This window comes from Schistocerca piceifrons, chromosome 4, assembly GCF_021461385.2.
Source record: "Schistocerca piceifrons isolate TAMUIC-IGC-003096 chromosome 4, iqSchPice1.1, whole genome shotgun sequence".
In the NCBI taxonomy this organism is placed as follows: domain Eukaryota; kingdom Metazoa; phylum Arthropoda; class Insecta; order Orthoptera; family Acrididae; genus Schistocerca; species Schistocerca piceifrons.
In genome coordinates, this window is record NC_060141.1 from 617,007,068 (window position 1) to 617,025,282 (window position 18,215).

Below are 18,215 nucleotides of genomic sequence, written 5' to 3' on the forward strand. Positions count from 1 at the left end.
ATCATGAAAAGGATGAAACATGCATTCATCACTTTGAATGGGAAACAATACAGCAATTCATAGAGTGCTGCTACATCAACTCTCATAAAAAAAGAAAACGTTCAAAGCTACACTTTCATCTGGTTAAGTCATGGTGACAGTCTTCTGAGATTCTGAGGGGATTATTCTGTTTGATATCATCCCTTAAAATGCAATGATCAACTCTGAACTGTATTGTGCTACGCTCTGGAAACTGAAGAAACACCTTCGGTGTGTTCGTCACCATAAAAATATAAACATACTTTTCACGTAGGAAAAATATATCTAAAAACAAAGATGACGTGACTTACCAAATGAAAGTGCTGGCAGGTCGACAGACACACAAACAAACACAAGCATACACACAAAGTTCTAGCTTTCGCAACCAACGGTTGCCTCATCAGGAAAGAGGGAAGGAGAGGGAAAGACGAAAGGATTTGGGTTTTAATGGAGAGGGTAACAAGTCATTCCAATCCCAGGAGCGGAAAGACTTACCTTAGGGGGAAAAAAGGACAGGTATTCACTCGCGCACACACACATATCCATCCGCACATACACAGACACAAGCAGACATTTGTAAAGGCAAAGATGTTGTTGAAAGACAGGTGAGGTATGAGCGGCGGCAAATTGAAATTAGCAGAGACTGAGGCCTGGCGGATAACGAGAAGAGAGGATATACTGAAGGGCAAGTTCCCATCTCCGGAGTTCTGAAAGGTTGGTGTTCGTGGGAAGTATCCAGATAACTCGGACGGTGTAACACTGTGCCAAGATGTGCTCGCCGTGCACCAAGGCATGTTTAGCCACAGGGTGGCACAGTGTTACACCGTCCGGGTTATCTGGATACTTCCCACTAACACCAACCTGTCAGAACTCCGGAGATGGGAACTTGCTCTTCAGTATATCCTCTCTTCTCGTTATCCGCCAGGCCTCAATCTCCGCTAATTTCAATTTGCCGCATACCTCACCTGTCTTTCAACAACATCTTTGCCTCTGTACTTCCGCCTCGACTGACATCTCTGCCCAAACTCTTTGCCTTTACAAATGTCTACTTGTGTCTGTGTATGTGTGGATGGATATGTGTGTGTGCGCGAGTGTATACCTGTCCTTTTTTCCCCCTAAGGTTAGTCTTTCTGCTCCCGGGATTGGAATGACTCCTTACCCTCTCCCTTAAAACCTGCATCCTTTCGTCTTTCCCTCTTCTTCCCTCTTTCCTGATGAACCAACCGTTGGTTGCGAAAGCTAGAATTTTGTGTGTATGTTTGTGTTTGTTTGTGTGTCTGTCGACCTGCCAGCACTTTCATTTGGTAAGTCACATCATCTTTGTTTTTAAACATACTTTTCCTTCTCTATGACAAAATGAGGCCTCACACAGGTCTGCGCATCTGAGAGGAGTTCATAAGACTTCATTGGACTATTCTTCTTCATCCACCCTATGGCCCAGATATCGCTCCTTCCAACTTCCATCTGTTTGACCCAACGAAGGACGTAATCTGAAGTATCTGCACTAGCAGAATACAAATGCAGAAAAAACAAGTCCGAAAACAATTTATTGGACTCACCAAAATGAAACAATAAAACAATATCCAAAAGAACAACTAACTCGATCCCAACTGTGGATCAACACAAATACAAAATAACAAATAATAATAATAATAATAATAATAATAAAAAAGACCCGACTCTTCATGGGGAGCGAACATCAATAGTTCTACAACGTCAAGAGTTTCGTCAACTATACCGAGAGATCGGCCAGATAGAAGAGGCGTCTGGCTGTGGCTGCAGCCCTGTATCCTTCCAAGCAGTGTATTGAACTGCCTTTTGCCAGCAGTGTGCCACCTTATAAAGCCCGTTGGCGGATGTATCTGCCAGAACTATTTGTGATCACGTGTCTGGTGCAGCAAAGTAGTTCCTAGGCTAGTTGCAACATCTGGTGAAGCTGTTCTGCAGGCTCTGCGAATGGGTAGTGGTCCCTGGTGGTCGTTGGTGGAGACCTGGTGGTATGTTACCTTGTGGCCGCCGTTAAGTCTTTGTTTTGACAACACAGACAACGTAAGTTTTCCTGGTGAATATACACCCTGTGATGCAGGGGTCCTGTGATGAATGGACGTAAAGTGGAATGACGATGCTGTAGGCGCTACGATTTCCGAAGTGTGCGGACACAGCATATTCCACGTGAAGTAGTATGTGGATGATGGCGAGTTTATTCATGCAGCAGGACACTGGCTCCAATGTTGACCAGCAGAGTAGTACAGGCTATCTCACTATGGTGGTGTAAGGCTGTCGTATTGACTGGATATTATGTTGAAAAATAAGGTTTTGTAGCCAAAAGAGTGGGAAATAATATGTTGCATTGGAATCCTGAATAAAACCAAACTGCTTTTAGGAAAAAATGTGATGCATTATCCATTGAACGCCCCTCATATATGCATTTTGGCATAAGTTGGCTGGATTGTGAGCTATTACTACAAAATGTGTGAACATGACTTGATGTGCACAAAGAAAATACATTTTTCTACACTACAATGACTGGTTTTATGCATAAATTGTTGTAAAATTCACCCGAAAGTTCAGGGGAAAAATATGACTTGTCATTCAAATCAGGGCCTCACTTTTCACATACATAGTTATATTCCATAGTGGATTAACCAGTGAAATGTATCTAGTGAATAACACAGTGGTTCACTAAGCTACAATTGTTAGCAATAATTTATAGTTTTAATACCTGGTATGGGAGTTGACCAAGCCTAGTGAATAACATCCTCAGGAATGGACCCTCATAGAAATTATTCCGATGATCAGCTTCAGGGTAAGAATCTGAGCTACAACAGTCATCAGATTCCTGTGACTCTGGAAATACTGCTTCAAGAGGCCATTTATATTGACTACAACAAGAGATACAATGTTGGTACTGCTTCCTCACATCTTCAACATATTGCTCATATGTTGATTCTTCAGTATTAGATGTCTGCATGTTCCTGGGTATTAGGGATAAGAATCTGTAACAAAAGAAACAGTATCAAATTTTAGAGTCACTGATATTTTCCTAGAACTCTTTTATTACCATTTTTACAACTTAAAATTTGCCCTTTAAGTGAACAATAAAGTAAGGAAAAATTCTGAAATGTTGAAATACAGCAAAATTTCTACACATCTACATACATACTCTGCAAACCACTGTGAAGTGCATGGCAGAGGTTATGTGAAGCACCTATTAGACATGTTAAGATCAATAAACTTCTACCGTTTAAATGATAAACCCACCCAGCTCAGTGCTTGCTTAGATAATATAATATGCAACCCTCAGCCAAATAAAACTGAATTTGGAACTGTAAGCCTCAGGATATCAGATCATGAAGGGCTGTGGCTTAGGCATCCTCTAAACAACAAAACAGACAGTTCTGCAACTGAACTAGGAAGAGTAATCAGGCCAATCAATGAACATAAACTGAATCAATTAAAAAACCAATCTTAATCACATAAACTTGAATATAGTACTCACTAATGATATGTCTGCCAATGATTCAATACAGAAACTTTTAGAATTATTAGAATGAAACCTTAACTCATGTTGTCCCAAATACTACAGAAAACACCCAAAGCAGAACTGGAAAAATAAACTGCAAGAACTGATTAACTAGTACATGCCACACTTGTACAACCTTAGGGAAGAAATGATGGTGCACTATGATAGATTTCAACCAAATCAAGCTGAGAAGGAAGCTTATGCAGCAGCAAGAAGGGTATATAGTTCAGAATTTAGAGCATCCAAGAGGAAAGCCAATGACAGATGCGTACTTAACTAGACAAATAAGTTTAAAGCAGCATGAAAGGTTATCAAAACAGAGATAAGCTCCGAAAATAAACACAACAACATTCCAATCCAACTAAACACCTTAAATGCACACTTTATCAGTTCTAGTTCATATAAAAGTCCCACTGAAGATGCAAATAAAGCTGTAGACTTGCTTCCAGCTCTAGCCAGTAAGCAACACGACAACTTCTGCTGGACTTGCATACCCTACAGACAGGTTAGCGAAGCAATTGCCACTCAAAAGCAGAAGACTTTTATGGACTTTCAAATCATCTAATAATGGAGAATAGATGACACACACACACACACACACACACACACACACACACACACACACAGATGACCACAGTCTCTGGCAGCTGAAACCAACAGTGTGTGCGAGTTGCGTGAATGTGTGTGCGTGTTTCGTCTATTTTGTGACAGTCTTTTTGTTGTACCTGTCTGTGATTCAGCATTTCCGCTATATGGTGAGTAGCAACTATCCTTTTCATAATATTGTTATATATCATCTAATAAAAAATATAAAGAAATAAATTCCACTGTCATTAACAAAAATCATCGAACAAATGCTACATAAAGGAATCTTCCCAGATTGCCTAAAAATTACTACTGTAATACATATTCATAAGAGAGGTGATCAAGCATCTCCTGGTAACTACACTCCTGGAAATTGAAATAAGAACATCGTGAATTCATTGTCCCAGGAAGGGGAAACTTTATTGAACACATTCCTGGGGTCAGATACATCACATGATCACACTGACAGAACCACAGGCACATAGACACAGGCAACACAGCATGCACAATGTCGGCACTAGTACAGTGTATATCCACCTTTCGCAGCAATGCAGGCTGCTATTCTCCCATGGAGACGATCGTAGAGATGCTGGATGTAGTCCTGTGGAACGGCTTGCCATGCCATTTCCACCTGACGCCTCAGTTGGACCAGCGTTCGTGCTGGACGTGCAGACCGTGTGAGACGACGCTTCATCCAGTCCCAAACATGCTCAATGGGGGACGGATCCGGAGATCTTGCTGGCCAGGGTAGTTGACTTACACCTTCTAGAGCACGTTGGGTGGCACGGGATACATGCGGACGTGCATTGTCCTGTTGGAACAGCAAGTTCCCTTGCCGGTCTAGGAATGGTAGAACGATGGGTTCGATGACGGTTTGGATGTACCATGCACTATTCAGTGTCCCCTCGACGATCACCAGTGGTGTACGGCCAGTGTAGGAGATCGCTCCCCACACCATGATGCCGGGTGTTGGCCCTGTGTGCCTCGGTCGTATGCAGTCCTGATTGTGGCGCTCACCTGCACGGCGCCAAACACGCATACGACCATCATTGGCACCAAGGCAGAAGCGACTCTCATCGCTGAAGACGACACGTCTCCATTCGTCCCTCCATTCACGCCTGTTGCGACACCACTGGAGGCGGGCTGCACGATGTTGGGGCGTGAGCGGAAGACGGCCTAACGGTGTGCGGGACCATAGCCCAGCTTCATGGAGACGGTTGCGAATGGTCCTCGCCGATACCCCAGGAGCAACAGTGTCCCTAATTTGCTGGGAAGTGGCGGTGCGGTCCCCTACGGCACTGCGTTGGATCCTACGGTCTTGGCGTGCATCTGTGCGTCGCTGCGGTCCGGTCCCAGGTCGACGGGCACGTGCACCTTCCGCCGACCACTGGCGACAACATCGATGTACTGTGGAGACCTCACGCCCCACGTGTTGAGCAATTCGGCGGTACGTCCACCCGGCCTCCCGCATGCCCACTATACGCCCTCGCTCAAAGTCCGTCAACTGCACATACGGTTCACGTCCACGCTGTCGCGGCATGCTACCAGTGTTAAAGACTGCGATGGAGCTCCGTATGCCACGGCAAACTGGCTGACACTGACGGCGGCGGTGCACAAATGCTGCGCAGCTAGCGCCATTCGACGGCCAACACCGCGGTTCCTGGTGTGTCCGCTGTGCCGTGCGTGTGATCATTGCTTGTACAGCCCTCTCGCAGTGTCCGGAGCAAGTATGGTGGGTCTGACACACCGGTGTCAATGTGTTCTTTTTTCCATTTCCAGGAGTGTATTAACCATCTTACTCACACCAATCATATTAAAAATTATAAAATATTGTTTGCACAAACAGATGAAAGAACACTTTAAGTAAAATAATCTACTTAGCTCCTCATAATATTGTTTCAGACCTCATCTTCCCACTGTCAATGCAGTTGAGAGTACCATCACAAAAATATATGCCCCTTTTGAAACTAAGAAAACAACCTGTGCAACTTCTCTGGGAAAGCTTTGACACTGTCTGCCATAGCATACTCAGATGGTAACTATAAACAAACAAGCTTTGTCAGGCTGTACTGTATGCAGATGATACAACTCTAATCTCACAAGTTCACAATCCAGAGGAGCTGCAACATAATGTAAATGTAGGAATGGACTGACGCACTAACTGGTTCCAGGCAAGTTATCTACAAATTAACAACAATAAAACTGAAGATATTGTTTTCAATTAATGTCTCCAATGAATATAAAAAACAGTCAAACTATTAGGTTTCCACACAAATCAGAAACTTAGCTGGGAGAGACAAACAGAAAAATTGTGCTCAAAACTTATTTGAATAATTTATAAAATATTGTTTGCACAAACAGATGAAAGAACACTTTAAGTAAAATAATCTACTTAGCTCCTCATAATATTGTTTCAGACCTCATCTTCCCACTGTCAATGCAGTTGAGAGTACCATCACAAAAATATATGCCCCTTTTGAAACTAAGAAAACAACCTGTGCAACTTCTCTGGGAAAGCTTTGACACTGTCTGCCATAGCATACTCAGATGGTAACTATAAACAAACAAGCTTTGTCAGGCTGTACTGTATGCAGATGATACAACTCTAATCTCACAAGTTGACAATCCAGAGGAGCTGCAACATAATGTAAATGTAGGAATGGACTGACGCACTAACTGGTTCCAGGCAAGTTATCTACAAATTAACAACAATAAAACTGAAGATATTGTTTTCAATTAATGTCTCCAATGAATATAAAAAACAGTCAAACTATTAGGTTTCCACACAAATCAGAAACTTAGCTGGGAGAGACAAACAGAAAAATTGTGCTCAAAACTTATTTGAATAATTTATCTGTTGTACAAACTAAGGATTAATGAAGCAAAACCTTACTAGTATATGCATATTTTGCATTTTTCCACTCCCACCTTACCTATGGAACTGTTTTATGGGATATTGCCCAGTTCAAAAACCCACATTCAAGTGGCAAAGAAAGGCTATCAGATGTATAGCAGCACTGACTCTAAGAGAATCCTGTGAAGACCATTTCAAAGAGCTCAATATTTTACAGTCCCAAGCCTCTATATGTATAGTTGCTTTCTCAGTGTTAAAGAGAATTTAAATACTTTTAACCTTAAGAAGTCTGTACATGATCACAAAACAAGAACTGGACAATCAATTGATATACTCCTGGATTTCTCTCTTAACAGTGCTTCATGAAACTTAGTATCCTATCATGCAATAGTTTTGTGTCTATTTTAAAGCGTCTACCAGTTCAGATTTTCCAGCCTTTCTATAACATTCTTTCATGGGTCTAAGAAACCTGTCACTATCTGTACTCTCCTTCTTTTGTATACATTTATTATTCCCTGTCAGGCCTGTTTGGTACAGGCCTCACATATTTGAACAATATTCTAGGCTGAGACACATGCATCTCCTTTGCAGACTGGTTACATTTTCCCAGTAGCCTACCAATGAACTGGAGTCTGCCACCTGATTTTACTTGTGGTTGAGCCTATATGATCATTCCATTTGACATCTCCACAAATTCTAACAACCAAGTAATTTTATGAGTTGGCTGATTACAAATATGACATTAATAATGTACTCATAGAAAACTATGTTTTTGAGTTTTATAAGTGCACAGTTTTACATTTCTAGGCATTTAAAACAAGTTGCCTATCTTTGCATCACTTTCAAATCTTATCAAGACCTGATTGCATATTTGCGAATATTTTTTTTACAGACAGCACTTCACTACAGATAACTGCATCAGCTGCCAAAAGTCTAAGGTTACTATTAATATTTTCCACCAGCTCACCAGTATATGATACTAGTGAACCCCACAGTGCTTTCTAATTGCTGTGTATGCATGGAAAATGGATGTACATCCTAATCTCCTTCTCCCCCCTCTCCTTGTCCACCTCCTGTTCCTCCTCCTCCTTCCCCTCCCTTTATCTGTCCATCTCCTCAATCCTCTTTATCTCCTCCTTCCCCACTCTCACTGCCCATCTCCTCCTCCACCTCCCTTTCTCTGTCTATTTTGTCCTCCACCCCTCTCTGTCGACCTCCTCCTCCCCATCTTTCTGACCTTCAGCCTTGTTTATTGGTATTGCAAATGAAACCTTGATTCAGAATTGAAGTTGCTTAAAACAAAAGGGTAAATCAACTGGGACCGTTGGTATACAGGTTTGACAAGATCACTTCAGCTGCTAGATCTGTGAGGATATGGGCTTCAACAACAGTATTTTGCAGAGTTTTAATCTGTGAATAAGTTGGATTACAAAGTTATGAGCAATTCAGATTCAATAATACTATTCTGATATAATCCAATAAGCCATAAATACAACTTCCCTGTTTTCAGCTAAAATCAACCGTGAGTAAGAAAACAAAACAGCACCTTGATGTGTATTCCATGGGAGAAACAATTTGCCCAATGGTTTAAACATCTGATAATATAGTTAACACCAAATGTGGGAAAGAAGATACAACTACACACTATTTTTTAACAGAAGATCTGTACATTATTGTTTAAAAAATATATAGCCTATGTTTGAAGTAAATTGAAATTTTTCCTACCACTTTTTCCCCTTTATATACTATACATACATATGCATATACTACAGATTCGGGGGGAAAAAAAAAAGAAATACAAAACTTATGTCCATCTGAATGTTTAGTAGAGTATTGTGTAAAAATCTGAAATAAATTGGTAAAGAACATTTTCAAATTTTTGCCCTAAAACATTTCCCGTGTGTGTGTGGTTTTTTTTTTTTTTTTTTTTTTTTTTTTTTTTTTTTTTAAAAAATCAGAGCTGAGAGTTTTGCTAACAACCTTTCCTCTTTATATATATACAGTGTGGTCCATTGATTGTGACCGGGACAAATATCTCACAAAATAAGCGTCAAACTAAAAAACTAAAAAAACTACAAAGCACTAAACTTGTCTAGTTCGAAGGGGGAAACCAGATGGCACTATGGTTGGCCCACTAGATGGCGCTGCCGTAGGTCAAACGGATATCAACTGCATTTTTTTAAATAGGAACCACCATTTTTTATTAAATATTCATGCAGTGCGTAAAGAAATATTAATGTTTTAGTTGGACCACTTTCTTCGCTTTGTGATAGATGACGCTGTCATAATCACAAACGTATGGCTCACAATTATATATGAACAGTTGGTAACAGGTAGGTTTCTTTAAGTTAAAATACAGAACATAGGTAAGTTTGAACATTTTATTTCGGTTGTTCCAATGTGATACATATACTTTAGTGAACTTATCATTTCTGAGAAAGCATGCTGTTACAGCGTGATTACCTGCAAATACCACATTAATGCAATAAATGCTCAAAATGATGTCCATCAACCTCAATGCATTTGGCAATACGTGTAATGACATTCCTCTCAACAGCGAGTAGTTCGCCTTTCGTAATGTTCGCACATGCATTGACAATGTGCTGACGCATGTTGTCACGCGTTGTCGATGGATCACGATAGCAAATATCCCTCAACTTTCCCCACAGAAAGAAATCCGGGGATGTCAGATCCAGTGAACGTGCGGGCCATGGTATGGTGCTTCGACGACCCATCCACCTGTCATGAAATATGATATTCAATACCGCTTCAACGCACATGAGCTCTGTGTTGCACATCCATCATGTTGGAAGTACATCACCATCCTGTCATATAATGAAACATCTTGTAATAACATCAGTAGAACATTAAGTAGGAAATCAGCATACATTGCACCATTTAGACTGGCATCGATAAAATGGGGGCCAATTATCCTTCCTCCCATAATGCCACACCATACATTAACCAGCCAAGGTCGCTGATGTTCCACTTGTCACAGCCATCGTGGATTTTCTGCTGCCCAATAGTGCATATTTTGCCCCCCATGAACCATGGACCTTGCCGTTGGTGGGGAGGCTTACGTGCCTCAGCGATACAGATAGCCGTACCATAGGTGCAACCACAACGGAGGGGCATCTGTTGAGAGGCCAGACAAACATGTGGTTCCTGAAGAGGGGCAGCAGCCTTTTCAGTAGTTGCAAGGGCAACAGTCTGGATGATTGACTGATCTGGCCTTGTAACAATAACCAAAACGGCCTTGCTGTGCTGGTACTGCGAACGGCTGAAAGCAAGGTGAAACTACAGCCGTAATTTTTCCCGAGGGCATGCAGCTTTACTGTATGATTAAATGATGATGGCGTCCTCTTGGGTAAAATATTCCGGAGGTAAAATAGTCCCCCATTCCGATCTCCGGGCGGGGACTACTCAAGAGGATGTCATTATCAGGAGAAAGAAAACTGGCGTTCTACGGATCGGAGCGTGGAATGTCAGATCCCTTAATCAGGCAGGTAGGTTAGAAAATTTAAAAAGGGAAATGGATAGGTTGAAGTTAGATATAGTGGGAATTAGTGAAGTTCGGTGGCAGGAGGAACAAGACTTCTGGTCAGGTGACTACAGGGTTATAAACACAAAATCAAATAGGGGTAATGCAGGAGTAGGTTTAATAATGAATAGGAAAATAGGAATGCGGGTAAGCTACTACAAACAGCATAGTGAACGCATTATTGTGGCCAAGATAGATACGAAGCCCACACCTACTACAGTAGTACAAGTTTATATGCCAACTAGCTCTGCAGATGACGAAGAAATTGAAGAAATGTATGATGAAATAAAAGAAATTATTCAGATTGTGAAGGGAGACGAAAATTTAATAGTCTTGGGTGACTGGAATTCGAGTGTAGGAAAAGGGAGAGAAGGAAACATAGCAGGTGAATATGGATTGGGGCTAAGAAATGAAAGAGGAAGCCGCCTGGTAGAATTTTGCACAGAGCACAACATAATCACAACTAACACTTGGTTTAAGAATCATGAAAGAAGGTTGTATGCATGGAAGAACCCTGGAGATACTAAAAGGTATCAGATAGATTGTATAATGGTAAGACAGAGATTTAGGAACCAGGTTTTAAATTGTAAGACATTTCCAGGGGCAGATGTGGACTCTGACCACAATCTATTGGTTATGACCTGTAGATTAAAACTGAAGAAACTGCAAAAAGGTGGGAATTTAAGGAGATGGGACCTGGATAAACTGAAAGTACCAGAGGTTGTACAGAGTTTCAGGGAGAGCATAAGGGAACAATTGACAGGAATGGGGGAAAGAAATACAGTAGAAGAAGAATGGGTAGCTTTGAGGGACGAAGTAGCGAAGGCAGCAGAGGATCAAGTAGGTAAAAAGACGAGGGCTAGCAGAAATCCTTGGGTAACAGAAGAAATATTGAATTTAATTGATGAAAGGAGAAAATATAAAAATGCAGTAAATAAAGCAGGCAAAAAGGAATACAAACGTCTCAAAAATGAGATCGACAGGAAGTGCAAAATGGCTAAGCAGGGATGGCTAGAGGACAAATGTAAGGATGTAGAGGCCTATCTCACTAGGGGTAAGATAGATACTGCCTACAGGAAAATTAAAGAGACATTTGGAGATAAGAGAACGACTTGTATGAATATCAAGAGCTCAGATGGAAACCCAGTTCTAAGCAAAGAAGGGAAAGCAGAAAGGTGGGAGGAGTACATAGAGGGTCTATACAAGGGCGATGTACTTGAGGACAATATTATGGAAATGGAAGAGGATGTAGATGAAGATGAAATGGGAGATATGATACTGCGTGAAGAGTTTGACAGAGCACTGAAAGACCTGAGTCGAAACAAGGCCCCCGGAGTAGACAACATTCCATTGGAACTACTGACAGCCTTGGGAGAGCCAGTCCTGACAAAACTCTACCATCTGGTGAGCAAGATGTATGAAACAGGCGAAATACCCTCAGACTTCAAGAAGAATATAATAATTCCAATTCCAAAGAAAGCGGGTGTTGACAGATGTGAAAATTACCGAACTATCAGCTTAATAAGTCACAGCTGCAAAATACTAACACGAATTCTTTACAGACGAATGGAAAAACTAGTAGAAGCCAACCTCGGGGAAGATCAGTTTGGATTCTGTAGAAACACTGGAACACGTGAGGCAATACTGACCTTACGACTTATCTTAGAAGAAAGATTAAGGAAAGGCAAACCTACGTTTCTATCATTTGTAGACTTAGAGAAAGCTTTTGACAATGTTGACTGGAATACTCTCTTTCAAATTCTAAAGGTGGCAGGGGTAAAATACAGGGAGTGAAAGGCTATTTACAATTTGTACAGAAACCAGATGGCAGTTATAAGAGTCGAGGGACATGAAAGGGAAGCAGTGGTTGGGAAGGGAGTAAGACAGGGTTGTAGCCTCTCCCCGATGTTGGTCAATCTGTATATTGAGCAAGCAGTAAAGCAAACAAAAGAAAAATTCGGAGTAGGTATTAAAATTCATGGAGAAGAAATAAAAACTTTGAGGTTTGCCGATGACATTGTAATTCTGTCAGAGACAGCAAAGGACTTGGAAGAGCAGTTGAATGGAATGGACAGTGTCTTGAAAGGAGGATATAAGATGAACATCAACAAAAGCAAAACATGGATAATGGAATGTAGTCTAATTAAGTGGGGTGATGCTGAGGGAATTAGATTAGGAAATGAGGCACTTAAAGTAGTAAAGGAGTTTTGCTATTTGGGGAGCAAAATAACTGATGATGGTCGAAGTAGAGAGGATATAAAATGTAGGCTGGCAATGGCAAGGAAAGCGTTTCTGAAGAAGAGAAATTTGTTAACATCCAGTATTGATTTAAGTGTCAGGAAGTCATTTCTGAAAGTATTCGTATGGAGTGTAGCCATGTATGGAAGTGAAACATGGAAGATAAATAGTTTGGACAAGAAGAGAATAGAAGCTTTCGAAATGTGGTGCTACAGAAGAATGCTGAAGATTAGATGGGTAGATCACATAACTAATGAGGAAGTATTGAATAGGATTGGGGAGAAGAGAAGTTTGTGGCACAACTTGACCAGAAGAAGGGATCGGTTGGTAGGACATGTTCTGAGGCATCAAGGGATCACCAATTTAGTATTGGAGGGCAGCGTGGAGGGTAAAAATCGTAGAGGGAGACCAAGAGATGAATACACTAAGCAGATTCAGAAGGATGTAGGTTGCAGTAGGTACTGGGAGATGAAAAAGCTTGCACAGGATAGAGTAGCATGGAGAGCTGCATCAAACCAGTCTCAGGACTGAAGACCACAACAACAACAACATGCTGGTTTATGTTACCACTGCTGGTGAATGACGCTGCGTCTCATAATTTCTCTTGTGCCCAGTGGCAGAACTGTACACGATGTTCAAAGTTGTCGCCATGCAATTCCTGGTGTACAGAAATATGGTACAGGTGCAATCGAGGTTGATGTAGCATTCTCCACACCGACGTTTTTGAGATTCCCGATTCTCGCGCAATTTGTCTGCTACTGATGTGCGGATTAGCCGCGACAGCAGCTAAAACACCTGCTTGGGCATCATCATTTGTTGCAAGTCCTGGTTGACGTTTCACATGTGGCTGAACACTTCCCGTTTCCTTAAATAACGTAACTATCCGGCGAACGATCCGGACACTTGGACGATATTGTCCAGGATATCGAGCAGCATACATAGCACACGCCCGTTGGGCATTTTGATCACAATAGCCATACATCAACACGATATTGACCTTTTCCGCAATTGGTAAACGGTCCATTTTAACATGGGTAATGTATCACGAAGCAAATACCATCGGCACTGGTGAAATGTTACGTGATATCACATACTTATATGTTTGTGACTATTACAGTGCTATCTATCACAAAGCGAAAAAAATGGTCCAACTAAAACATTCATATTTCTTTATATACTACATGAATATGTAATAAAAAATGGGGGTTCCTATTTATAAAACGCAGTTGATATCCGTTTGACCTATGGCAGCACCATCTAGCGGGCCAACCATAGAGCCATGTGGTTTCCCCCTTCAAGCTAGACAAGTTTCATTCTTTGTAGATTTCATTTGATGCTTATTTCATGAGATATTTGACCCGGTCACTATCAATGGACCACCCTGTATATTAAAAATATGTAGTTTACGTCCTTCCCAATATTTATATTTTTGAAGAAAATCAGTCAAGAACGTTTCAGATTTTTTGCAAAAAAAGGTTCCTCTTTTTATTATAAATGTCTTGTCTTTATATAGTAGTATAAATATAGGTAAACAGTATGGATCTCAACACATTTCCCTGGGGCACGCCTGAAGTTACTTTCACATCTGTCAATGATTCTCCATCCATGACAACTTGCTGTACCCTGCCTACCAAGCTATCCTTAATACAGACACAAATTTCAGTTAACACCTGGACCACTCCATGTTATGGAACTAGACATTTTCATAACATTTTAACATGTTTCATATTCCAAAATTTAATTTATATTGAAACATAAACTGTTTCTGTGGCCACAAAACAATATAGACCTAAATATATGAGGAACTTTCAATAAGCAACACAACACTTTTTTTCTCAGCCAGTCTCGGCTGAAAAAATGCAGAACTTGCTGTGGGACATTGTGGAATATTCCTGCTTCAGCCCTTATAGTTCGAAGAAATTCCGACAGGTGACGGCGCTACACAAAGCCTTCAAAATGGCATCTGTAACAGAGGTGAGTTCCACGCAGAGAGCTATCATTGAGTTACTTTTAGCAGAAAATCAGAGCATCACAGATATTCATACGCACTTGCAGAATGTCTAGAAGGACCTGGCAATGAACAAAAGCTGGTGAGTTGTTGGGCGAGGTATCTGTCATCATCGCAACCAGCTCTAGCAAACCTGTCTGATCTCCCACGTGTCAGCTGTCTGTGGACAGCCTCAGGAAATTGAAGAAACAACTTGAATGTGTCCGTCGACATAAAAATACAAACAAACTTCTCCTTCTCAATGACAACACAGGGGCTCACACAAGTGTATGCACCCAACAGGAGTTCACAAAACTTCATCAGACTGTTCCTCATCCGCCCTGCAGCCTGGATCTTGAACCTTTTGACTTCCACCTGTTAGGCCCAACAAAGGATGCACTCCACAGGAAGCAGTACATGGATGATGGGGAGGTCAGCAAGACGTTGGTTCCAATGACAACCAGCAGACTGGCACCATGTGGCATACAGACACTCCCAGTAAGGTGGCATAAGGCCGCCGCATTGAATGAAGATTACATGGAAAAATAAGGTTTTGTAGCCCAAAGATGGGGAACAATACGGTGTGTTCAATCCTGGATAAAACCAATCTGCTTTCAGAAATAAATATGTTATAATTTTAGTAAAATAAAATTATTGAAATATTATTTAGCATTGTGTAAATAATTAAAAGTGGGCATTTGCTATATAAAATGTCACAAGAAATATGTGTTATGAAATTTTTGTGCTTGATAAGTAGAGTCCTCAGTCCAATCTGCATTAACAAAGTTTTTATTTTCATCTGTTATTTTAATATTAAAATTATTTCTTCAAATGACTGAATGGGGCATTTTTTATGACAGACTGGGCCTAGTACAAAACAATTTCATTTTAATTTGTTTTATTTTGAAAATACTGGTTTCCAACTTGACCAAATTCACAAATTTTACATAAAATACACTAGCCACATGTAATATCATTGCTATTCAAGCCATAGAATGAAAACTTTTGTCAATGGTCAATATCAGGCATATGAAGAATTTGAAGAATATCAGACCTTGTTATACACGTTGTATTATCAGTTTTAAATGTAAGTTTTCAATCTGCATTGTTCTTTCTAAAGATACTTCTTGTTCATCAGCATCTACTGTTATAGCTTGTCCTATGAAGTGCTAAACTGACTTTTTGGTTGCAAATTTAACAACAAAAAAGAAACCCACACAAATATCTCCCTTTCCACCAACCATTTGACCACTAAGTTCATTATTGAGGCTGTGCTCAGGAATCACTGCTGTAAACAAAGTTAAACTCAGAACCATTTTTTGTGATAGAATGCCCTTTGTAAATTGTTGTGCTGGTGGGGAGAGGGGGGGGGGGGGGGTGTTTGGGGGTTGGGCATCCACACACTAAACAGAGCAGTGGTTCCCATCCTTTCTGAGAGCATTACCCTTGAGTGCCGTCAGATATCAGCTAGTGCCCCTTTGCCCCATTATCATCAACATTAGTGTTGAACTAGACTTTAGAATGAAAAACTATGTTCTTAGACACTCTTCTTTTTAAAAACACAAAAGAAAGATGATCTTTTGTTTTTGTGAGTGTTTTATTAAATCGCGAACTAATGAGTCAATGAGATGATAGGTAATGCTTACTTTTAACAAACTTTTTACAGAATGATGATGATGAATACATAGTGTGTGCTACCTACAACTCCTTCCCAGAAAAGAAAGCTAACTACCCAAGTTGACAATGGATACTTGTTACAAAACATGCTTCCTCTGCACCACTCCTGTCCCTAGTAGCACTTGTTTACTCATACCATACATGCCCATTTCAAATCAACCACATTAAATTGCGCGTACTGCAGTTAGCGTTTGTGAATCACTTCACTGCTGGACTCCCTACCTTTGTAATGGCAGAAACTGGAAGATATCAGGCTACAACAACAACAACAACAATAATAATAATAATAACAGCCATTACATAGATACTGCTATTTTGTCCTGTCAATCAGCTTGTTTATTCTTGCAACGTGAATAATTAAGCAATTTCTGGTCTATTGCAGGAACTACTACATGTCAGAGAAGGAAAATTTATGGAACATTTATGCACATTTGATGTATACATCTCAATTTCGCTGTGATTGATGCATGATACAAAATATGCATGTAGTGGGTGGACTATATAAGGAATATATGATACATGAAGATGGTATTTGTTCTTTCAGACAGGTCCTAAAGAGCAGATACCATTGGTGATCTTTCAGCTCTCAAAGAATGAGAGTCTCACAGGGAGCACGCCAGAGATAAGTCACTGCATTCACACTATTGTTTCTGTCCCCGATGGCTCAGTTGGATAGAGCGTCTGCCATGTAATCAGGAGATACCCGAGTCCTGGTCAGGGCACATATTTTCGACTGTCACCATTGATATTTATCAATGCCTGTAAGCAGCTAATTTTCTGGATTTCATTGTAATTTGATACTTCGAGTTTCGGACATGTCCAAAAGAACAGATACCATCTCCGTATAGATACGGCTTACCGGCCAATGATCTTCTTCAGTGTGGATGCACTCCCATTGCTCAAACTCTTGTGGCAATCAGTAGACTGACTGCCACGAGTAATGAGTACAGTGGGCAGGGGCGTAGGGCCACTACAAATGTAGTGTGCAGACAGTAAGCTGGAAATGTGGGTCTTATAGGGAGCTTGCCAGAGATAAGTCCCTGCAGTTACACTATCATCTGTGTTCTCGATGCCTCAATTGGATAGAGCATATGCCATGCAAGCAGGAGATCCCGGGTTCAAGTCCTGGTTGGGGCACACATTTTCAACTGTCCCTGTTTATATTTATCAATGCCTGTAAGTGGATAACAGTCTGGATTTCATTGTAATTTCATTCTTAGAGAGCTGCAAGATCACCAATGGTATCTGTTCTTGCAGACATATCCAAAAGAACAGATACCATCTTCGTGTAGATAAGGCTTACCGGCCAATGATCTTCTTCTTCTTCTTCAGTGCAGATGCATGCACATTGCTCAAACTCTTATGGCAATCAGTAGGCTGACTACCGCGAGTAATGAGTATAGTGGGCAGGGGCACTACAAATGTAGTACATGGGTAGTAAGTTGGAAATGTTGGTCTCTCAGGGAGCATGTGAGAGATAAATTCCTGCAGTCACACTATCATCTGCGTCTTCGATGGCTTAGTCGGATAGTGTGTCTCCCATGTAAGCAGGAGATCCCGGATTTGAGTCCCGTCGGGACTGTCCCAATTGATATTTACCAAGGCCTGCAAGCAGCTAATGATGGGGATTTCATTGTAGTTTCCTATGAGGAATATGTTGTTCATACATTTGTTGCACAAGCTGTAATCTACACCACAATGTGTCACATGTTAATGCTAGTATTTGATGCAAAATGGTGATTATTGGTGACTTATTTAATCAGTATTACATTCTTATGAAACTGTGGCAATA

The 18,215-nt window shown here is 40.9% G+C and overlaps 1 protein-coding gene across 1 annotated transcript in view; it reads right to left on the reverse strand.

The window, feature by feature from the left end:
* Window positions 1–18,215, reverse strand: part of LOC124796264 (FHF complex subunit HOOK interacting protein 2A-like) — a 208,342-nt gene that overhangs the window by 47,163 nt on the left and 142,964 nt on the right. Inside the window, 1 exon segment of the mRNA XM_047260375.1 lies at window positions 2,741–3,014. Coding sequence (XP_047116331.1) covers window positions 2,741–3,014 — 274 coding nt within the window.